Source organism: Carcharodon carcharias, chromosome 6 (genome assembly GCF_017639515.1).
Source record: "Carcharodon carcharias isolate sCarCar2 chromosome 6, sCarCar2.pri, whole genome shotgun sequence".
Lineage (NCBI taxonomy): Eukaryota > Metazoa > Chordata > Chondrichthyes > Lamniformes > Lamnidae > Carcharodon > Carcharodon carcharias.
Window position 1 is genome coordinate 171,947,543 of NC_054472.1, and position 19,762 is coordinate 171,967,304.

The following is a 19,762-nucleotide window of genomic DNA, read 5'->3' on the forward strand; positions in this document are numbered from 1 at the left end:
GACCTGTGGGGGATAAAGCCTCTAGCCACCCTGGGGAAGTTTGCTGTTCCAGTAACTAAGGTTAAAAGCCTTTGGAATTCCATTGTCAAGTGAGAGGGAGAAAGCAGCTGTGAAATCCCTCCTTTACAGAAACAAGGGGTGTTTGAGGTAATATTGCTAGATATTTTATACATTAAGAATCTATTTGAACTGTTGCCTGGAAGGGGTGTGCAGATGTGAGTCCAATTAAGTAGCAATCTTGTGAGAACTGTTAGAAAACTAAGTGTAACAGTAGTTTTGTGTATTTAAGTTGTCTCTTGTTTTAATTTAATCTTTAAAATCTTTTAACGGTGGCAGTAGAGTCATTACTTTTGACTTCAGTGCACAAACCTGCTTGTAATAAATACAAATTGCAAAATTGTTGTGATAGCTTGGCCAAGTTTCCCTTTGGGATTTGGTCAGCCTGGCAAATACCACCTGCCTTTTCATAGCAATGCCAGTTACTGAAGTGGATGCTGCTTTTCTGAACCTTGTAAACCTGTCCTAGACATTTGCATACAGGCTTACAGTTGCCAGGTTTTCAAAAGAACATGGCTTAAATACCTCCAGCCTTAGAGAGATGCATTTAGCTGGTTTAGACTTTTATAAGCTGGTGTGTGGTTCAGGATCAAGTCCAGAATCTTCGCCAGGATGAAAAATATGAAATCAAAACAACTTGTAAGGTTGCTCCATTCAGTTATGCCTCCACCTCCCATCTTCTAGTCTCCACAAACCCATAACCTAACACACTCCAAATCCCATTCATCCCCTCAGCCATGTGCTTGCCAACACACTATGGCTCCCAGTCCAGCAATGCTTTGACTTTAAAATTCTCATCTTTGTGCTCAAATGGCCTTGCCCTTTCCTCTCAAACCTTCAATTTCTTTGCCTCAGCATTGCCAGCTGTACATTCAGCCATCTAAGTCCCAAGCTCAGGAATTCTCTCCCTAAAACCTCTTTGCCTTTCCTTGACTCAAGAGCATTGGGTCTTAAGCAATCTCTAGTGTGGGGTCATCTGTCCTGAGCTGGTGTCAATGTTTGCCCAACTACACCCTTAGGTGCCTTACTACATTAAGGAGGTGCTATATACTGCAAGCTGCTGTTGATGTCAAAGTCAGGCTAGAATTAAGGAACTTAAAGTGCAATCTCAGCAGTAGTTTCACAATCAGAAACTGGAGTCTCGTCAATAGTCAATGACCAACATGCACTAAATTTTATCAGTTCAATAGAGCTGCCAGATAAGGTGCCAATTCCCAGTTGGTTTGCAGGCACTCCCTTCAAATATCCACAGAAGAATCCAAATCACAAATAAAACTTGAATAGCAACAAGCTTATATAGTTGCATATTTATTTTTATTTGGACAAGTACAGAACAACTTGTATTACAACAGCTTTTTATGACATGATCAACAACAGGCACTCAAGAGTGCTCACAGATATGTACATATAAAAAAAGGTGCAGCATTCAGCCGATCATGATAAAAAGTTAAAATACCTGAATTTTCAGACTTAAAGCTTGTGTGCTAATCCAATTCAAACATACTCCGCAGGACATGACCAGCATGAAATAGACATAAGTACAACGCAGAATTCTGCATAACACAGAAATATGCTGTACTTTAAAATCATTTAACTACTTTGTAGTGTTAGTGCTGAGCCCGAGCCCTTAAGAGAGTTCCCACTGCACACATTTAAACTCACACAGAAATCTGACCATTTATCACACTTTGCAGCATGTCAGATTAAATTATCTGCTATAGGCAACACCTAATTTTCTGAAGCGTCCAAAATCCACATATGGAATGGATCATCTCATTTTATTCTTGGTGGTGAGAGGTTGCTGGGGGAGAAGTGGGGTGGGGGAAGGTGGGGGTGATGATGGAGGTGGGGAAAGGAGTCAGTGGGTTTAAATAAGATGGCATGGAGCTAATCAGGTGAACACTCCCTACTGTGTCACAGATAGAGAACTATTGCCTGGAATGAGATCTGTTTCTCCAATGAGAATTCAAACTAAAACATGGCAAGACCCAGAAAGCAGAAACAAAACAATAAGCAGGTTAATCAACATGAGGATCAAGAAGAGTGTGGGTAGGCCTGATGGAAAGAACATTTATACGTGGAAGTTGAACATCTTTCAAAGAATAAGGAAGACCATAGCTAATCCATCATTTGTCTTTATATTCAACCTCCAAACACAAAAACACTAGTGCCAGAACTGGAGATTGGACTCTGAAGACTTACGACTATCGGCTGATCTGGAACACAGCAATGTCAAATCACAACCACTTATCACAATACACTGAGGTCAGAACTGTAATGCCAGTTGGCCGGGGGGTTGGGGGGGCGGGGGGGGGGTGCAAAAAAAAAAAACCATGGCAATTTTTAAGGTAGACATCAGAGAACCCATTACGTGATAGCTCATGAAGTGGCCACTCCATAAGTTGAATTCAACTCCCATTTCAAGGAGCACATTATAATAAAACCCACTGCCTCATTTGCCAAAAATCATTCTTCAGAAACTTGTTTAACCAATGGTCTCATATCCTGGACTGATGAGAATCTTTCATCTCATTCACATCTTGTAGCCAGGAAAACCTTTCAATGAATATGGTATTTTCATTAAGTTAAATTTAGAACAGACCTGAAACTTTGAAGACTTGCAATAATGGAAGACAGGTGCTATGGATGCTAGTTACTGGAAGCCATTCATTGCAGGTTTTGAAACTGAGCTGACATTGACCATGGACCAAAGAATCAAATCAACTGAGGCAGACCTCATAGGCTGCCACTAAGGCACAAAGACCATCAGTTTGAACAAGATGGTGGGATTGTTAACTCAGAAGAATGGGGTTTTATAAATGATGGATAGTCAAGTGATCAAAATGACCCTTTAGGGCAAAGATCTTTGAGGGACATTGTTCCATGGTGATTTTCCTTCTGTGTCTCTCCTTCCTAATCAAGATGGTGGATAATCTTGTTTATATGTAGAGTGAATGAGAAATAAAAGGTGCCTCGTGATTTATAAGGGGAGTCAGGCATGTAAATTTAGATAGATGTAACACCTGATTTGCACAACAAATAGTACAAAATTCCATTCATCTGAATTTAGTCAGATCCATCTCAGTCTGAGGTATAAATTCTAGATTAATTTGGCAGGGTTCGCACATCTATACTAACAGCTACCACTACCCCTTGCACGGCAGATTATTACTTCTCTGCAGTAATGAGGGATTTGTGAAAAAAAATGTACTCAAAAGAGAGTATCTTGTATGAATGTATGTATTTTTTGTCTTGTTTCTTCTACATTTCGGTCAATTGCTGTGCAATATGCAAGGTAGTTAGAACAAAATCCCCTAGAAAAGGATGAATGAGTTGGTTAAAGAGGGGAGTCGAAGCACAACAGTGGCAGCCATTTCATGTCCGTAAGGTTGAAATTTGCTGTAATATGAATGGGCAAATTTCAAGGGCACAAAGCAACGCCACTGTCCATGTTCAAACTAAATGAGGTATAACTAATCCATTTAGGTAAAAAAAAACCTTTACATATCTAGCACAGTTGAAAATAACTTTTCAGAATCAGTACATGAAACTTCTTGTACAGTATTAAGAAATACACATTAACTTGACATTCTTATTCTTTGCAGATGCTTATAGACAAGAATTGTCAGTAACATTCGTATAACTTTTTTCTGGAAGGAATGATTAGGTTTGAAATGGATAATCCCTCCTCCATTAAGGCGGCTCCAGGTGTTCAAGTTTGTTACTTTAAGAATACAGGAGATTAAGGCTTCGGTGGTAAAATCCTCTGAGAATTTTCAGTGGTCAAAATATGAAAAACAAGAGTCACGGCCACACGACTAGTAATAGTCTAAGTGAATCTCAATGTAATCAAGGGCCACTAGGCAGGTCACCACAAAACATAAAACCCCATCATTCAGTGTAGAGAGCAGATATCTCGCCGTATTCTGGAGCACTCACCCAGTACATTCCAGCTGATACACATATTTAAAGCACTCATCAGTGACTCAGTTTGATCAGTCCAATGGTGCAAAAAACATTCACCCATTTTAATAAGTGGAAGAAGCAGTACTCATGGCATCATCACCAAGTTTTGTGCTGCTGGGGTATATGCTGGCAAAATATCGGACATCCCGGTCTCGATCAGCCTGCAGTGCCACAGCGATTTGCTCTATGGCTTCCTGGTGAGAACTGCCTGAGTTCACAAAGTATTCTGCAAGAAAATAAGGAGATGAACTGGTTTGGTAGGATAACCTTCACTTTCTCTCCTAATTCTCTTTTCCCCAAGCCCCAAGCATTATTTCTCAGTTAAGAACTGCAAACTGAAACAAGATGCACTATGAACACTGACATGCCAGTCTTTGGAAAATGTTCTTTTAAAAAAATAAAATAGTCTGCTTTTTAAAATTTAGCAGAACACAAAACACTTACAAAATATATCTATTCATAGTTGTCATGCGTTGCTGTGAATGAGATATGCATGAATATGAAGTATTAGCAATCTAGATTCTGGTTTCCTTTAGATTAACATTGTTGTTCCATCTGAAGCTCAATGTTTACAGAGATCAATTTATTTATATGAATTATTTTTTGGAAGTGGAAGAGGAGACAACAATTTTTGACCAAATCAGAAAATCATAGAATGGTTCCAGCACAGGAGACCACCTGGCCAGTCACTGTTTCGTGCTGGTTCCCTGCAAGAGTAACTCACCTGGTCCCAATCCCGTCTTTCCCCATAGCCCTTAGAAATTCTCTTTTCAGATAATTACCCAATTCTCTTTGAAGGCAAAAACAGAATTACCTGGAAAAGCTCAGCAGATCTGGCAGCATCGGCAGAGAAGAAAAGAGTTGACGTTTCGAGTCCTCATGACCCTTCGACAGAGTTCTGTAAAAAGGGTCATGAGGACTTGAAACGTCAACTCTTTTCTTCTCCGCCGATGCTGCCAGATCTGAGTTTTTCCAGGTAATCTGTTTTTGTTTTGGATTTCCAGCATCCGCAGTTTTTTGTTTTTATCTCTTTGAAGGCCTTGATTGAATCTGCCTCCATCACATTCTCAGGCAGTGCACTCTAGGTCCTAACCACTTACTATGTACAAATACTTCCATGTCACCATTACACTTTTTGCCAATCACCTTGAATTGATGTCCTCTGGTGCTGGATCCTTCCGCTGATGGGAACAGTTTCTCCCCATTTAGTCTGTCCAGATCCTCATGATTTTGAATACCTATCTCCTTTTCTCCAAGGAGAATAGTCCCAGCTTCTCCAACCTATCCACGCAACTTAAGTTTCTCTTCCCCGGAACCATTCTCAAGAATCTGCGTCCTCTCTAAAAGCCTTCATGCCCTTCCTAATGCGTAGTGCCCAGAACTGGACACAATGCTCCACTTGAGGCCAAGCCAGTGTTTTATATAGGTGCACCATAACTTCCTTGCTTTTGTACTCTTATGCCCCTACTTATAAAGCCCAGGACCCAGTATGTTTTATTAACTGCTTTCTCAACCTGACTTGCCACCTTCAATGATTCGAGCACATATAAACAACCCTCCCTGGTCCCTCTGCTCTTGCACCCCCTTTAGAACTGTACCCTTTAGTTTATTTTGTCTCTCCTCATTCTTCCTACCAAAATTACGTCATATTTCTTTGCATGAAATTTCAACTGCCAGTTGTCCATCCGCCCATTTAACTATCCCTTCTATGGTCTGTTGAAGTCCATCCTCACAGTTCACAATGCTTACATGTTTGGTGTCATCTCCAAATTTTGAAATTGTGCCCTGTACCCAAGTCATGTATCAAGAGAAGTAGGAGTCCCAATGCCAGCCCTGGGGGAATCCCATTATATAATTTCCTCCAGTCTGTAAACCAACCATCACTCAGTCAATTTTGGATCCAAGCTGCTACTGTCCTTTTATTACACGGGCTCTAATTATCCTCACAGACCTATTATGTGGCACTTTATCAAATGTCTTTTGGAAGTCCTAATGCACCACATCAACAGCAATACCCTCATCAACCCTTTGTTACCTCACAAAAAGACTCAAACAAATTAGTTAAAGACAAATTTCCCTTAACAAATCTGTGCCGGATTTCCTTAATCCACACTTATCCAAGTGATTGTTAAATCTATTCTGAATTATAGTTTCTAAAAGCTTTCCCACTATTGAGGTCAAAGTGACTGGCCTATAGTTGCTGGACTTATCTTTACACCTTTTTCTGAACAAGGATGTAACATTTGTAATTCTCCAGTTCTCTGGCACCAGTCCTGTAAGGAGGATTGAAACATTATGACCCACGTCTCTACAATTTCCTCTATACTTCCCTCAGTATCCTTGGATGTATCTCATTCAGTCCTGGGGACATATCAACTTTAAGTTATCTGATACCACCTCTATCAAGTTTGAGTCCATCCAACGTCTCAACTACTTCCTCGTTCACTATGACTTGGGCAGCATCTTATTTGGTAATGATAGATGCAAAGTAATCATTTAGGACCTGAGCCCTGCCCCATCCTCCATTTGCAAATCCCCTTTACGGTCACTAATCAGTCCCATTCCCCCCTTTACTATTTATATGCCTTCAGAAGACTTTTGGGTTCCATTTTATGTTAGCTGCCAGTCTCTTCTCATACTCTCCCTTTGCTTCTCTTATTTGCTTTTTCAATTCTCCACTGGACCTTCTATACTCAACCTGGTTCTCAACTGTATTCCCCATCTTGACATCTGTCAAAAGCACACTATTTCTGCTTCATCTCTTTTGAGATTCAGGGAGCTCTGGATTTGTTTGCCCTCCTTTCCCCTGTGACTGTACCCAAACCATCTCCTCTTTAAGGATAGCCCATTGTTCTATTACAGTTTTATCTGCCAACCTTTGATTTCAATTTGCCTGCGCCAGATCCATTCTCACTCAATTGAAATTTGTCCTCCCCCAATTAATTTTCACTCTGGATTGCTCCTTATCCTTTTCCAAGCTAACCTAAACATTATGATGTTATGATCACTATTCCTTAATGTTCTCCTATACTTGATTCACTATATTCCTCCTAACCAGATCCCAGCAATGTCTCCTTTCTCACTGGACTGGAAACATACCAATGTAGAAAATTCTGAATACACTCTCGATATTCTTTCCCCTCTTTGTCCTTTACAATATTACTATCCCATTCCCCCATTATAACTAATCTATAATTTTTGCACCTCTAATTTCTTTGTAAATTTGTTCCCCTTTTTCTTTCCCGCTATTTGGTGACCTACAGAATATACTCAATAATGCAATAATGACTATCATTTCTTAGCTCTAGCCAAATAGATTCTGTCCTTGACTCCTCTATGATATCCTCTCCTTAATAAATACTGCTATCCCTCTTTCTTTCTTTCCTTCCCCATCTTTCCTGACACCCTGTATCCAGGAATATTTAGTACCCGGGTTAGGTCTTCATTATCACAACATACTACAGCTCGCCAACCTTACCCACCACATATGTACCTGTACACTTAATTTAGACCTTATTACATTCCCTCTTACTCTGACCCCACTAATACCCTAGTATTTTCCACTCCACTGTTATCTGTCTAAGCCAATTCTCTGTGCACCTTATTTTCCCTCATTCACAGTCATCATAGAACCATAGAAATGTTACAGTGCAGAAAAAGAGGCCATTCAGCACATCGTGTCAACACTGGCCAAAAAGAGAAAAAAGCCAACCGCTCATTTTAATTCCACTTTCTAGCACCTGGTCCATAGTCTTGCAGGTTACAGCATTTCAGATGCAGATCCAGCTACCTTTTAAATGAGTTGAGTGTTTCAGCCTCAACCAACCTCATCAGCATGCAAAAAACAAATTTATCCCTCAACAAGATGCTAAAGTAAATCTAAAGTACTTCTAATAGTAACTCAAGTTCTACAAACAAAAATTTCCATTTAAAAATAAATGCAAATTTCTGAGAATACCTTGCGACAGGCATAGAAATGGAGAGAAAAGGACCTCACCTTTTTCCAATAGGGTTTGTCTCAAAGTTTTTGCCAGTAACACTCTGACGTTTGGAACAGGATCGGATGCTAACTGTAGTAAATGTGGCATCAAGTGCTCAGTAAACTGTTCTATAGGGATATAATCATCTTCAATTACAGCCTGCATTTTAAAAATGATAAGTAGAGAAATATAATCTTCAATGTGCAATTCAATATGTTTATATGTAGAAAACAAAACTGACATTAATAGCCAAAACATTACCAGTCCTAAAGGAAATAGCACAGTTATAATTTTACAACAGCACTTGGAGGTATTCACTCCTCTGATTAGGTGTGTTGCATGCATGTACCTCATAAATGGCATGGTCAGGTTTCAGTGGCTGGGAGATTTCAGAGAATCTTTAAAGTGACACCCTGCGCATGCTTGTGACCAATGATATGTAAGCCTGTAATCCTAACTGGATAGCAGTAAGAGTTTGCACTGACATGATGGGTTTCTACACTCTGAAATACCATGAATACAAGGACAAAATCTCAATTGTATATTTTGACTGTAATTATAAACAGTTGTATGCAGACTGTACTACAAACAGACAAGAGAAATAGCAAACTATTATTGTGATGATGAGGTTGTCTATAATGTTATTGGAAATTATATTTTTTAAATAGAGTTTAGTGGTGTCTACATGTATCTTTTAATTGGATTAAAGCCAGCTCGTCTGGGTGCTTTGATGTATAGTAGTTTTGAGATGTTAATTGGGTGAACAGTTAGGAGAACAGTAAGGTAAAGTGTTCATTTGCGTTTGTTGAATAAACCATTCAAAACTGTGGGTATAATCTTGCACCCATCTACAAGAAACCAAACAGTGTGCTTGTTTTTTTCAGCTTACTAATAAAATTGGTGCTATGAAAGGGGTTTTATTGTCAGAAGAGCTAAAGTTCAAAAGACCCAGTGATACAATGGAAAATTTACATTCAAAGGTATATAAAGAATGGAATTTGTATGTGTGTAAGGTAGACCAACCAGCCTGTACACCTCCAACCAACTTGCAAAGCAACCTCATTTGGAATTCATAAGGTTAAATGTGCTTTGCCTGGTGTCTATTTAAAGTCTATGGGTTACTGTTGCCTTAATGGAGATTTACCTGGGGGTGATTAATTTGGGGATTTGTTAAAAAGTTATTATAGTAGTAATTTGTAACCATGTGTTTAATTTGTTGTTAAATTAATAAATGTTTATTTTAGTTTTATAAAAACCATGAGACTTGGTGGTCTTATTCCTACTGAATTCAAAGTCTGCATCTCGAAATTACAAATAGCAAAAATAGATTATGAAGATTGTTTCAAGCTTTCCTCTGGGATTTGAACAACTCAGCCTTTACTATCTGCTGTGTCATAATATTAGGGTGAGGCTCAGTTTATCGTAATACTACTAGGTAGGTTGCTTCTGGACTCTCTTTACCTGGCAGACAAAGACAAAGGCTTGACGACCTGACCATTTCACACAATGGCAGAACTTATCCACAAGTTCATGAATAAGGTCCACTGCTAATGCAGGAGTTGAAGTAGCATAGAATTTTCTAATCATCTCACCAACCTGCAAAAAACACAGGAATCATCAATCATTAGTGTCACTTCTCTTGCAAGAAGCAAACAGTAGCTCAAAGCATGTTTTCTACGACTACAGCCTTCACACACTAAATCAAGTGGTGGCCGAGGCTTAGGGGTGGGGAGTGGGGAGGGAAAGGAGGGTGAGGATGTGCATATTTACTGCAGGGATGAGGTTTTCATTTCTCAGTACAAGATTTTGCTTTTATTAGGAGTCTAAAAAGCCATCGAGTCATACACTGTTTAACTAGCACTAAGTACGATTAGTACACTTGAGATGTAGGCAGTCTTCACACTTTAAAGCCTTATAATTGTACAACTAATGTAATCATTTCACAACCAGGGATATTGCCTTTTTTTGCTCTAGCCCTCCCTTTCATTTTTGCCTCTCAAGCTAGTCTCAGTTGCCAGGAATTCCCTGAGAGTCAGAGTATGAGTTCAAATTCTGGATAGGAATTGAACACACAATCTAGACTGACTCTTCAGTGCAGTACTGATGGAATAGAACATTTTAAGTTGTGCAAAATTTCAGATGAGATGTTAAACTAACTGAGCTACAATTGAAGCTGTTCTGGTGGACATAAAGATTCCACTGCACTATTCAAAACAGGCGCAGGGAATTCTTTTGGTATCATTTTTATTTCAACCAAAACTATTCCGGTCAGTCATCTTTACTGTTTGTGAGTTCTAGCTGTGTGCAAATTGTGGCTGGAGGTTTTGGGATGTCCACATAAGTGGCTTAACTCCAAAAGTGATTAACTTCAAGGGAAGCACCCTGGGAAATCTTGATGCCATGATAAGGCAATATACAAAGGCAAGCCCATTCTTTTGCCCCATACTGCAATGTGATTCCATTGGTGCTGACTGCTTTACAGCTTCAATCAGGTGGCTACACTTTTTGTGAGAACTTAAACAGGAAGCGCTCCAATCTGCCTGGGAGAACCACCACTGCTGGGTCACATTCAGTCTGTGGCTGTTTGGACATGAGCCCCCTCCAATATGAATCACTGCACTCAGCAAAGATCAGGAATTAAACCTGGTTCCTTCCTAGCTTGTGTCCACACTAGAAAATGCATTTGTCCACTGTATTGCAAAGCAGATCCTCAGTTATTTCCATTAGCATTTGTAAAACTTACCAATCGGTAAGCAATCCATCGGACCGAAGAAACCTTATCGGCACAGAGGCTGAGTGATATGGGCCGTAGGTAGTCATATACGTCTTTGGGATTGTACAGTTCCAGCAGCAAAATCAGCTGCCTAAAATGAAAAAAAATTGGAAACAGTCAAAAGCTAGACTAGTTACACACAAATTCAACAAGTTCAATTGTAAGCGGGGGGCGGGGTTAATAGAGCAAAAGGAAGCAAGAAGAAAATTAAAGTCAACAGTAAAACAAAAACAAATAAAAATGAATGGCACAAAGGGGCATGAGACAGACAAAGAACAAGAAAAAGACATAAGGGCAGAGAAAGAAATAAAGAATATAATTATGTATTGTTTTAGTCCACATTCATTCTTCAATGTAATCTATTTTAAAATAGTTTTCCTTCTACCACATCCTCTGGAGAAATTTCTCCTAACCTCTCTTCTCACTAATTGACCAGGAGATTCATGAAGAACAAATGGATTGTTTTACCCACAACAGATTCATCTCTCGCTAGGGGAAAAAAAAAGAATCACAGCCATCACCTCGGACTGACGTGAACAAAGCGAGAAACTCCCTTAGTGCTATTATTCAAGGGTGGAGCATCTTGAACTCTGATTTGATTCTATAAAGTTAATAAAATATCAATGTAAGTTGTGATATCAAAAATTTATTTTGAATGGAATAACTCCTAGTGATATGTACTTGGCCTGCAATGGGGAAGCTGATTAAACACATTATAACTTGACAGATAGTGTAAGATGATGTAAAGAGTGCAAGGGCGGCTGGACATGCTCTGCTTCAGCTGGACCAAGGTTTGAAGCTAAATATTCTCTGCTATAAAATGTAGGACAGCAATTTTTAAAAAAAGGTATGTTAATGAAACTAATCGCTACAGAAGGGAAAGTTTAAAATGATATGGATGTTCAGTCTGTCAAGGTCAAACTAATAAATAATAAAAAGATAAACCATATTTGGGAGTATATTATCAGAAGGAACCTGCATTCAGATAGTATCTTATCATACTATCTGGATAGCCTAAAGCGCTTCACAATCAATTTTTAAAAAAAACTAGTCACTGCCTTTACATCAGCAAATGCAGCAGCATAAAGAGGGGGAGGTAATGGTGTGGTGGTATTATCACTAGACTAGTAACCCAGAGACCAAGGGTAATTGCTCTGGGACCCGGGTTTGAACCCCGCCACGGAATATGAATTCAATAAAAATCTGGAATTAAAAGTCTAATAATGACCATGAAACCATTGTCGAATGTTGCAAAAATCCCTCTGGTTCACTAATATCCTTTAGGGAAGGAAATCTGCCATCCTTACCTGGTCTGGCCTACATTTGACTCCAGACCCACATTGCTGGGCTGCACCGGCAATATAGTTGACTCCTAAATGCCCTCTGAACAAGGGCAATTAGGGATGGGCAATAAATGCTGGCCTAGCCAGTGACACCCATATCCCATGAGCGAATAAAAAAAAGACTTGACAAACAGTAAAAGATTGGTCAGATAACTTTTAGTGTTGATGATTCAGGGTTAAATGATGGGTCAGACCCTAGGAAGCTTTCCTACCTATCAGTAGATAGCCCTGTGGAATTCTTTGCACCCATGTGAACAGGCGGATGGAGCCTTTCATTAATGTCTTAAGGGTTAGACTATGTGGAGAGATTACATACATACCATAGAAGGTTAAGATGAGTTTTGGCTGAGGATTTTAGGATTCTGAAAGGAACTGATAGGGTAGATAGATTAAGTCTTTTCAATGGTGAAGGAGTTGAGGACATGGGGATATAACCTTAATCAATCAATGCTAGGTCATTCAGGAGGGAAGATAGGGAACACTATTTCATACAAAAGGTGCTAGGAGTGTGGAACATTCTCCCACAAAAAGCAGAAGATGCTAGATCAATTGATTTTTAAGTTGGAGATTGATACATTTTTGTATGTTTAGGTTTAAAAGGATATGGAGCTAAGGAAGGCAGATGTAGTTAAGATACAGATCAGCCATGAACTTATTAAATGGCGGAACAGGTATGAGGAGCTAAATGGCCTAGCTCCTGTTCCTGTGTTCAAAAGTATTCTATGCTCTAGTGTCCTCTGTATGCAGAAATTTCTCCTAAACCCTCTCCTTACTAATTTGAGACCCACATGGACAATGACAGGAAGGAAGAGACCTAATGGTCCATCTAACCCTTCCCATATAATTGTGATGTCTTGTGCATCACAACATATACATCTATTCCATTCAGAAACAAGTAGGCACCTGAGAGGGGCAAAATGCCACATTAAAAACGCAGGCCAATTTGGACAAAATAAACCGAAAAACTCAACTTTCTGAAAATTATCATCGAAGTGACTCCCTGAAAAAGGAAATTACTGCTCTGTATTTAAATAGTTGTTTGGTAGTACAGAATTTGAGTATTGCTGAAAGAAGAGACATATCTAAGCTTTTCGTCCTGCACCCATCAGGACACACAAAGAATACTGCTACATGGGAGAAAACAATTTATACTGTATGTAAAGAGGGTGCTGGTGGAAAAGTGCCCTCAGATTACCCTGGAAGGGCAAGACATTGCAAAAATTTGAGCAACAGCTGTAGCTAGCTGTTTCACGCTGCTACTATGCACTAGCAACAAGAGTGGTGTTCGCCACTAACAGGTGCCGCTGTCAAGCCAAAAAGTCATTCTGCCTATCACACAAATGAGTAATGTGGTATATGAATTTCAGTGCCAGTGTGATGCTAGGTAGGTAGGCCATACATCCCAAAGACTGGCAGGTTTTATCAAACAGCATGTCACAGCCGTTGTTCGCAATGGGTAGAGTACAGACCATACCCAACCAGCCCATGCTTGCAAAACTCAAAAGTGTTCAATATTAGATGTGATTCATGATTGGACAACATTTGCTAAATAATCCTGTGTGCTAAAAATTACGCTGGTGACCAATTTAAGATTGTCAGTGCGGCTTGCAATGTGGCACATCTGCGTGCAATGGAAGCTACATATATTAATACACAGGACCCTGTTCTTTGCAGACAGAAAGAACATGTACACACATTGCACCTGTTTCAGCCAAACAAAATAAATGACAGCCATTTGCTGATTCATTCCTCAATGTAATGCCTTGACCAATCAGGGTCAAGCTGCCTCGTTTAAATTTCAAACAACGTTTAGCAGTTAACTGTCAGTCACCATCAGTGGTAACACTGCTTGCCAACCAATCAGCATTCTTTTCACATATGGTATAAATTGTTGTTTTCCCCCTTATACTGATATTCTTGAGTGTCCTGATGAATGCCGGACAAAAAGCTTAGACATGTCTTTTTCATCAATACTTTCTGTATTTATTTAATTAAAATCTTTCATAATGTTAAAAACTTCAAATCTTATCCTAGGGTCCTCTGTACCATTACAAATTATTCCAGTGCCTTAACCCTCTTAATTATAGTTCGCAATCATCACAATATCATGGTCAATCTAAGTCACGGCTCTCCAGAGCTTAAATATTCTGTGGCCTTAATAATAGTTGGTTCAAGTGCATTACTTCATTTGTGCATTTTATGCTGGTTGCCTTTTTAATGTTTTCAGGGAATTTTCTATTTGAACCCTTAAGTCTCTTGGTTCATCCACACTCCACGTGCCTTCTCATTAGACATATACTCCCATTTTTTTGCTTTTCCTTTCAAAATGTATTACCTCACATTTATGAACATTAAAATGTAACTTCCACATTCCATTTAATTCTGCTAACTTCTCTATATTTTCTTGAGGTGCTCTACAAACTGTTTACCAGACCCCTAATTTCATGTTATCAGTTGTCTTCTGTCAGTCAAACAACCCTCCATCCCTAATACTACATACACCTTAATTTTTCCTACACCTTTCACACAGCATATCACCTTCTAAAAATCCATATGGAGTACATCTACTGCATTTCTTTTAACAATCTAGTTACTTGTTCAAAATCCATTAAATTGCCAAGAGACTTGCTTTTAACAAGTCCTTGCTTAGCACTTGCATTTGATCTTATTTTGTAATCTTACATTATGGAGAATTAAACAACAACTGATGCTTGACTATTAGGCTCACTTATCTAGTTATCCAGTTTATCCTTCTGGATTTGAACATGGGTGGAACATAAATGAGATGAAGCTCTGGATTCCATGAGTTAGGGGCTCCAGTAAACTAGACTAGATCAGCAGAGTTGGCAGAAAAAAATTGAACGCAGTGTAAACTAATACATTGAAAGGAAAGTGAAACGCAGCATATCTGAAAAAGCAAGAATGAGGAAGCAATCTAGTGGTGCAGATATTTTGATTTTTAAAAAAAAGTGGAAAAAGCCGTAGGTTAAAAAAAAACAAATGCAATCCTCTCTGACTGGCAACACTGAAGACAAAAGCAAGGAAATTATCTTGAAATAATTGCATATTTGATGATACCACATGCAGCCCCGGGAATATCATAGTAAGAAAACTAAAGCCGTAGAAAGGGTATAGTGAAGATTCAGTAGAATTGTATAGATTTGACAAGTAATAATTATGAAAAGAGACTTAAAATAGCTTTGCCACCACCATTCCCCTCCCTCCTCCAACAGTAACTGAAGCAGAAAAAGCTAAGGGCAATCCAATAATGTTTCAAAATAGTGAAAGATTTGGCAAGAGTAAATAGTGAAAGACTGTTTTCCATCAGTTGGCAATAAGTGGGTATAACCTTGAGATTCTCAGTACTGTGGCAGAATGAAGGAGAAGTTAGAATTTATTTGAGAGTTTTATTAGAACATTGAATGCTTCACCACGGGAGGCTATCAAGAAAAGAATTCCTTGACAAGGGAACTATATAAATGTGAAAAAGACAATTTTAAAAAGTTTCAGAAAAAAAGGCAGGGAAATTGGATTAATAGCAACTGCCCTTAATGAAGAATTAGCACCAGCACGATTGGCCAAATTCCTTCGGATTATGATTTATGCTACAGCTGTAAATTTATAGCCAACGTACACTCCAAATCTCTGTGTTACTCATTATAATTTTTTAAAACTTTGTCTGCTAATGTCCTGTCCTCCATACAAAATCAGGCTTATGTAAACAGTCTGCTTATTCCAGATTTAACTTGGAGAACCATCAGTCCGCAATTCGGACAGGTACTGTATCACCCAGAGTTTGCTCGCACTGCACACTCTGGGAAACAGCTCACATCATTCAGACCATGGCTGATTAGAATTCTGAATCAGTATCCAATTACAAATTCTCGAGCTGAAAAACACGGGTTGGAGCATAAATAGAAATAGTCATGGACCGAGGAGAATTGGATTAACATCACTACCTGATCAAAAAAAAAGCAGAGTTCCTTCAAATTTCTATAAGGGTCAAGCAATTAAGTTGCTACTTTAACTGAGCAGCAAGGGACAATAAGGCTGTAAGTCTGTTCAGAGATAAATTCTAGAATAACTTGCTACATGGGAAAGCTTTTGATATTTTAAAAATTAATCCACTCAAGCTAACAAAAAATAAAATATAGGTCTTGAACAAAGCTACTGAATGTTCAAATATTTGCTGGTTCAAGCACATACTCAGAAAGCTCAGCTCTGAAGCGCCAATTCCTGCTGTTATCTGTTACCATAAATTCTTGGAGCTGAGAAAGGTACTCCCTTCTCTTTTCTGCTTGGAGCAACTGTGGAACAAAAAAAACATGATCTGAAGGCAAACATACTTGAAAAAGGACGATCTAAATTGAATGTGAGCATATAGGGACATTTAAAAAACAAGGCTATTGGCACATATTTGACAAGTGCAGAGCATATGAAGCTGTAATATTAAAGTTTTCAGAATTAACTTTCAGATCAGAATTTAATATGTCAGGTATCAATATTCACAAGCACATCTGTGTCCTAGTTCAAAAGCGTTACAGTTTCTCAGCTGGCTTCTCCTATTTTCTGTTCTTACTAATATATACTTAGCTTTGTGCAATCATTGAACTGGAGTGGAACACTTTTTCACCTTGGTGACCCAGTATCCATGATAAACATTTCCAGGTCAGGTACAGGTACAAATGTGGAATAAAACTCCATCTAAAATACTCTAGAATGCTTTGGCCCAAGGTCAGACAGGAAAACAGCCTGTACTTCAGCCATTTCAAGTTTTTCCACATTCTTCACTTCTGTCCTTGTGGCTTCATGGTAGGTAACACTATTTTAACACCACTCACTGTTTACATCTGTGCAATATAAACAGGATTGGCTAGACAGCGATCAGGAGCAGGAACTGTGGTTGATACCCCCTTCTTTAAACAGACTGCTTGTGTTATCCCCACTGCCAGCTCAGATCAAGGTCACTAATTCAGTAGACCAAGGATCAAACCTGCAACCTTCCTGGTGTTTATTATGCAACCACCTACTTGTTAAATTCACTGAAGGATCCCTACCATAAAGAGGAGACTTTCATCCCAGCCTTAGAATCTGCTTCTGAATCAAAGCCCCAGGAGTATGAGAACAAGAGTGCAAAAATCTTGCACCATCCAGTCACTTTGTGGGCCCAGCGTTAACCGATTAGTCACTCCAATTTAGAAATTACCTTCAAGAAGTCATACAAGTGCTTCAGGACTCCTATCCGTACTTCATCAAGATCCTTCAAAAAACCATTAAAAACAGGAACTAGATCTGCTGCAGTCAGCTGGTCTCCAAGAATGACTGCCAGCTCATGAATGGAAAATGCAAGAGTCCTTCGAACCTTCCACTGAAAACAAAGTAAAGCAGGAACAATTAATGCAAATTAAGCAGAATAACAGTACTAAATGTTGACTTATGCACTTGAACTCACTGCCCAATTCTTTCCGACGCTAATCATGCTGGTGCATGTGGGGAGCTGAACTATGACTGAGGAAGCTGCTACTCAATACAAGTTTCTCTTTCTCAATGTTCATTTCTCGAGGGCAATTAGGAACATGCAACTAAGTGCTGGCCTTGCCAGCGATGCTCACGTCCCATTAAAGAATAAAAAAAATTTCCATCCACGCGCAAGGCAAAAAGTCTTTCTGCTTTTGGCTTCCATCAAAAAGAGATTAGTTTGAATGTTTAAAAAGTAAATCCTTACACTGCATATGCTTAAGTCAATGCTAAATTTGGAATAATTAATCCAATGAACTTTGTTTAGATTCCCCATGAAGGATAGTGAAAGAGATCGAAACTCTTTTTTAAAATTTCCTAACTTGGTATTAGAATCAAGTATTTATTCCCTAGCTTAGTATTAACATAAAATATTTCATATTACATATCACTACAGCTAGCTACATACAAAAGTCCACTTTTAACCTGTCCTAATGGAATAGTGGAGCTGAAATTCAAAACTGCACTGTTGGACACTTCTGAATTTCTCCACACTTGAATGTAGTTTTTATTGCAGCAGTTTAAAGCGGCAGCTCACCACCACCTTCATGTGGGCAATTAGGGGATAGGCAATAAATGCTGGCCTAGTCAGCGACGCCCACATCCCGTAAGTGAATAAAAAAAAAACTTTCCAATTTAGCGCCAACAGTTTGGGCTCAAGGTTCAGATAAACTAGATAAACAATTAAGCCAGCAGAGAGTGACTTCAGCTTACCAATTTGACCTTATATTCAAACCAAGGTGTCTAACTCACTGCGCCACCCAACCCAATATTAAATCTTTTCTTTAATGTTACAACAGATTAAAGTGAAAAAAAGACACCAGTTTCAGTTTAAATTTAAAAACTTCATAACCATACAGCTATTATTGAACATCATTTCCAATTTTAAATGATATGACTGAATACACTTAAAGTAATGCATGGACTTTTACCAAGTGATCAACAAAATCCTATTCTTCACAAGGAAAGGGGACACACTGTGGGATTTGGTACCAAAGACAGTAGCAACCTCTGATACTTCATCACTTTAGAGTTCCTTCATGTGCAAGTTCAGTGAGCGTCAGCTGGATAGTATGCTGTGGAGAATATCATAGCCAAACCTAATTCTCCCTTCACCGAATGTCCACATTCAATCTTTTGAACAAAAAGGGTATTTTATAACCGCAGGCACTGAGGTCAATTGCAATGCCCTAAAGTCACAAATGCCCAGATGAAAATCATCTTTAGAGTCATTCTGCTACTGTTAAGCTCTTTAAAAGGAGTTGAAAATAAATTGTGTTTACAAGCATTTCTCTGTATAAAAACAGCACTTAATGCATAAGCACATCTATTTGTTTTCAGAACTGCATAATTACACTGAGTACCTGCATATCTGAGGCCAGTATCTCATACGTATTTTTCAGACAGTGCCAGTTTTGCCTGCCCAAAGTGAATGCCACACCTGGGAGACTGTAAGCGCAGTGCTTTGCTATCTCTGTATCAACAGTCTGGGCACGTGAAGGATCAGTCATTGAAAGATATTGATCCAGCAATGCTTGAGGAACAACGTCCTGAAAATATTGAGGAGAAAAAGTTAAAACAAAAATCTTCTAGATCTTGTAATACAATAAAGAATATTACTGTGCAATAAATTTTATGACAGTTTTGTAGACAATCACATACATATATTTCCACATTCAGACTCGCCCTACTCTCCCAAATCTCCATTAGCATTCCTTTGTAGAAAGCAGTTACGCATGCTTATGTACAGTTTCTATTAGTTGCCTAGAACTTCACCTTGTTGGAAATGTTTTATACATGAAGTCAGATGGCGAGCATTAGCAGGCTATGTGATTATGGTGGGATTACAGTCAAACTTGATCTCATCTTCAAGAACATGTAAACATGCATTTTCCGCAATGAGGTACTGATAGTACTGGTTCCTAATCACCATGCAACCCAAGTCAAGGACATTAACTCAGCCGACTCTACAAGTGAAACCCAGGATCTTAAATGATCCACAAAAACGATAACTTTAGAAAATTAAAAGGCTTTCTGAAGGATTGGCTGAAACATCTATTTTCTTTGTCACAGAATTTTTATTCATAATGAAACTCATTTCAAAAGGGATGCAGTGAATTATTTAC

The 19,762-nt window shown here is 38.8% G+C and overlaps 1 protein-coding gene across 7 annotated transcripts in view; it reads right to left on the reverse strand.

Moving 5' to 3' along the window:
• Positions 1 to 1,352: 1,352 nt before the first annotated feature.
• Positions 1,353 to 19,762, reverse strand: part of LOC121279007 (serine/threonine-protein phosphatase 4 regulatory subunit 1-like) — a 72,528-nt gene continuing 54,118 nt past the window's right edge. For 6 of the 7 annotated variants that reach the window (XM_041189735.1, XM_041189740.1, XM_041189736.1 and 3 more), the window contains 7 exons: positions 19,001 to 19,186; positions 17,326 to 17,487; positions 16,326 to 16,426; positions 10,747 to 10,867; positions 9,465 to 9,599; positions 8,021 to 8,162; positions 1,353 to 4,249 (listed from right to left, as the gene is read on the reverse strand). In XM_041189735.1, the coding sequence (XP_041045669.1) occupies positions 4,086 to 4,249; positions 8,021 to 8,162; positions 9,465 to 9,599; positions 10,747 to 10,867; positions 16,326 to 16,426; positions 17,326 to 17,487; positions 19,001 to 19,186 (1,011 nt within the window). In that variant the 3' untranslated portion in view covers positions 1,353 to 4,085. The remainder of the gene's footprint in view (positions 4,250 to 8,020; positions 8,163 to 9,464; positions 9,600 to 10,746; positions 10,868 to 16,325; positions 16,427 to 17,325; positions 17,488 to 19,000; positions 19,187 to 19,762) is intronic. The other variant, XR_005943311.1, reaches the window with a different exon arrangement.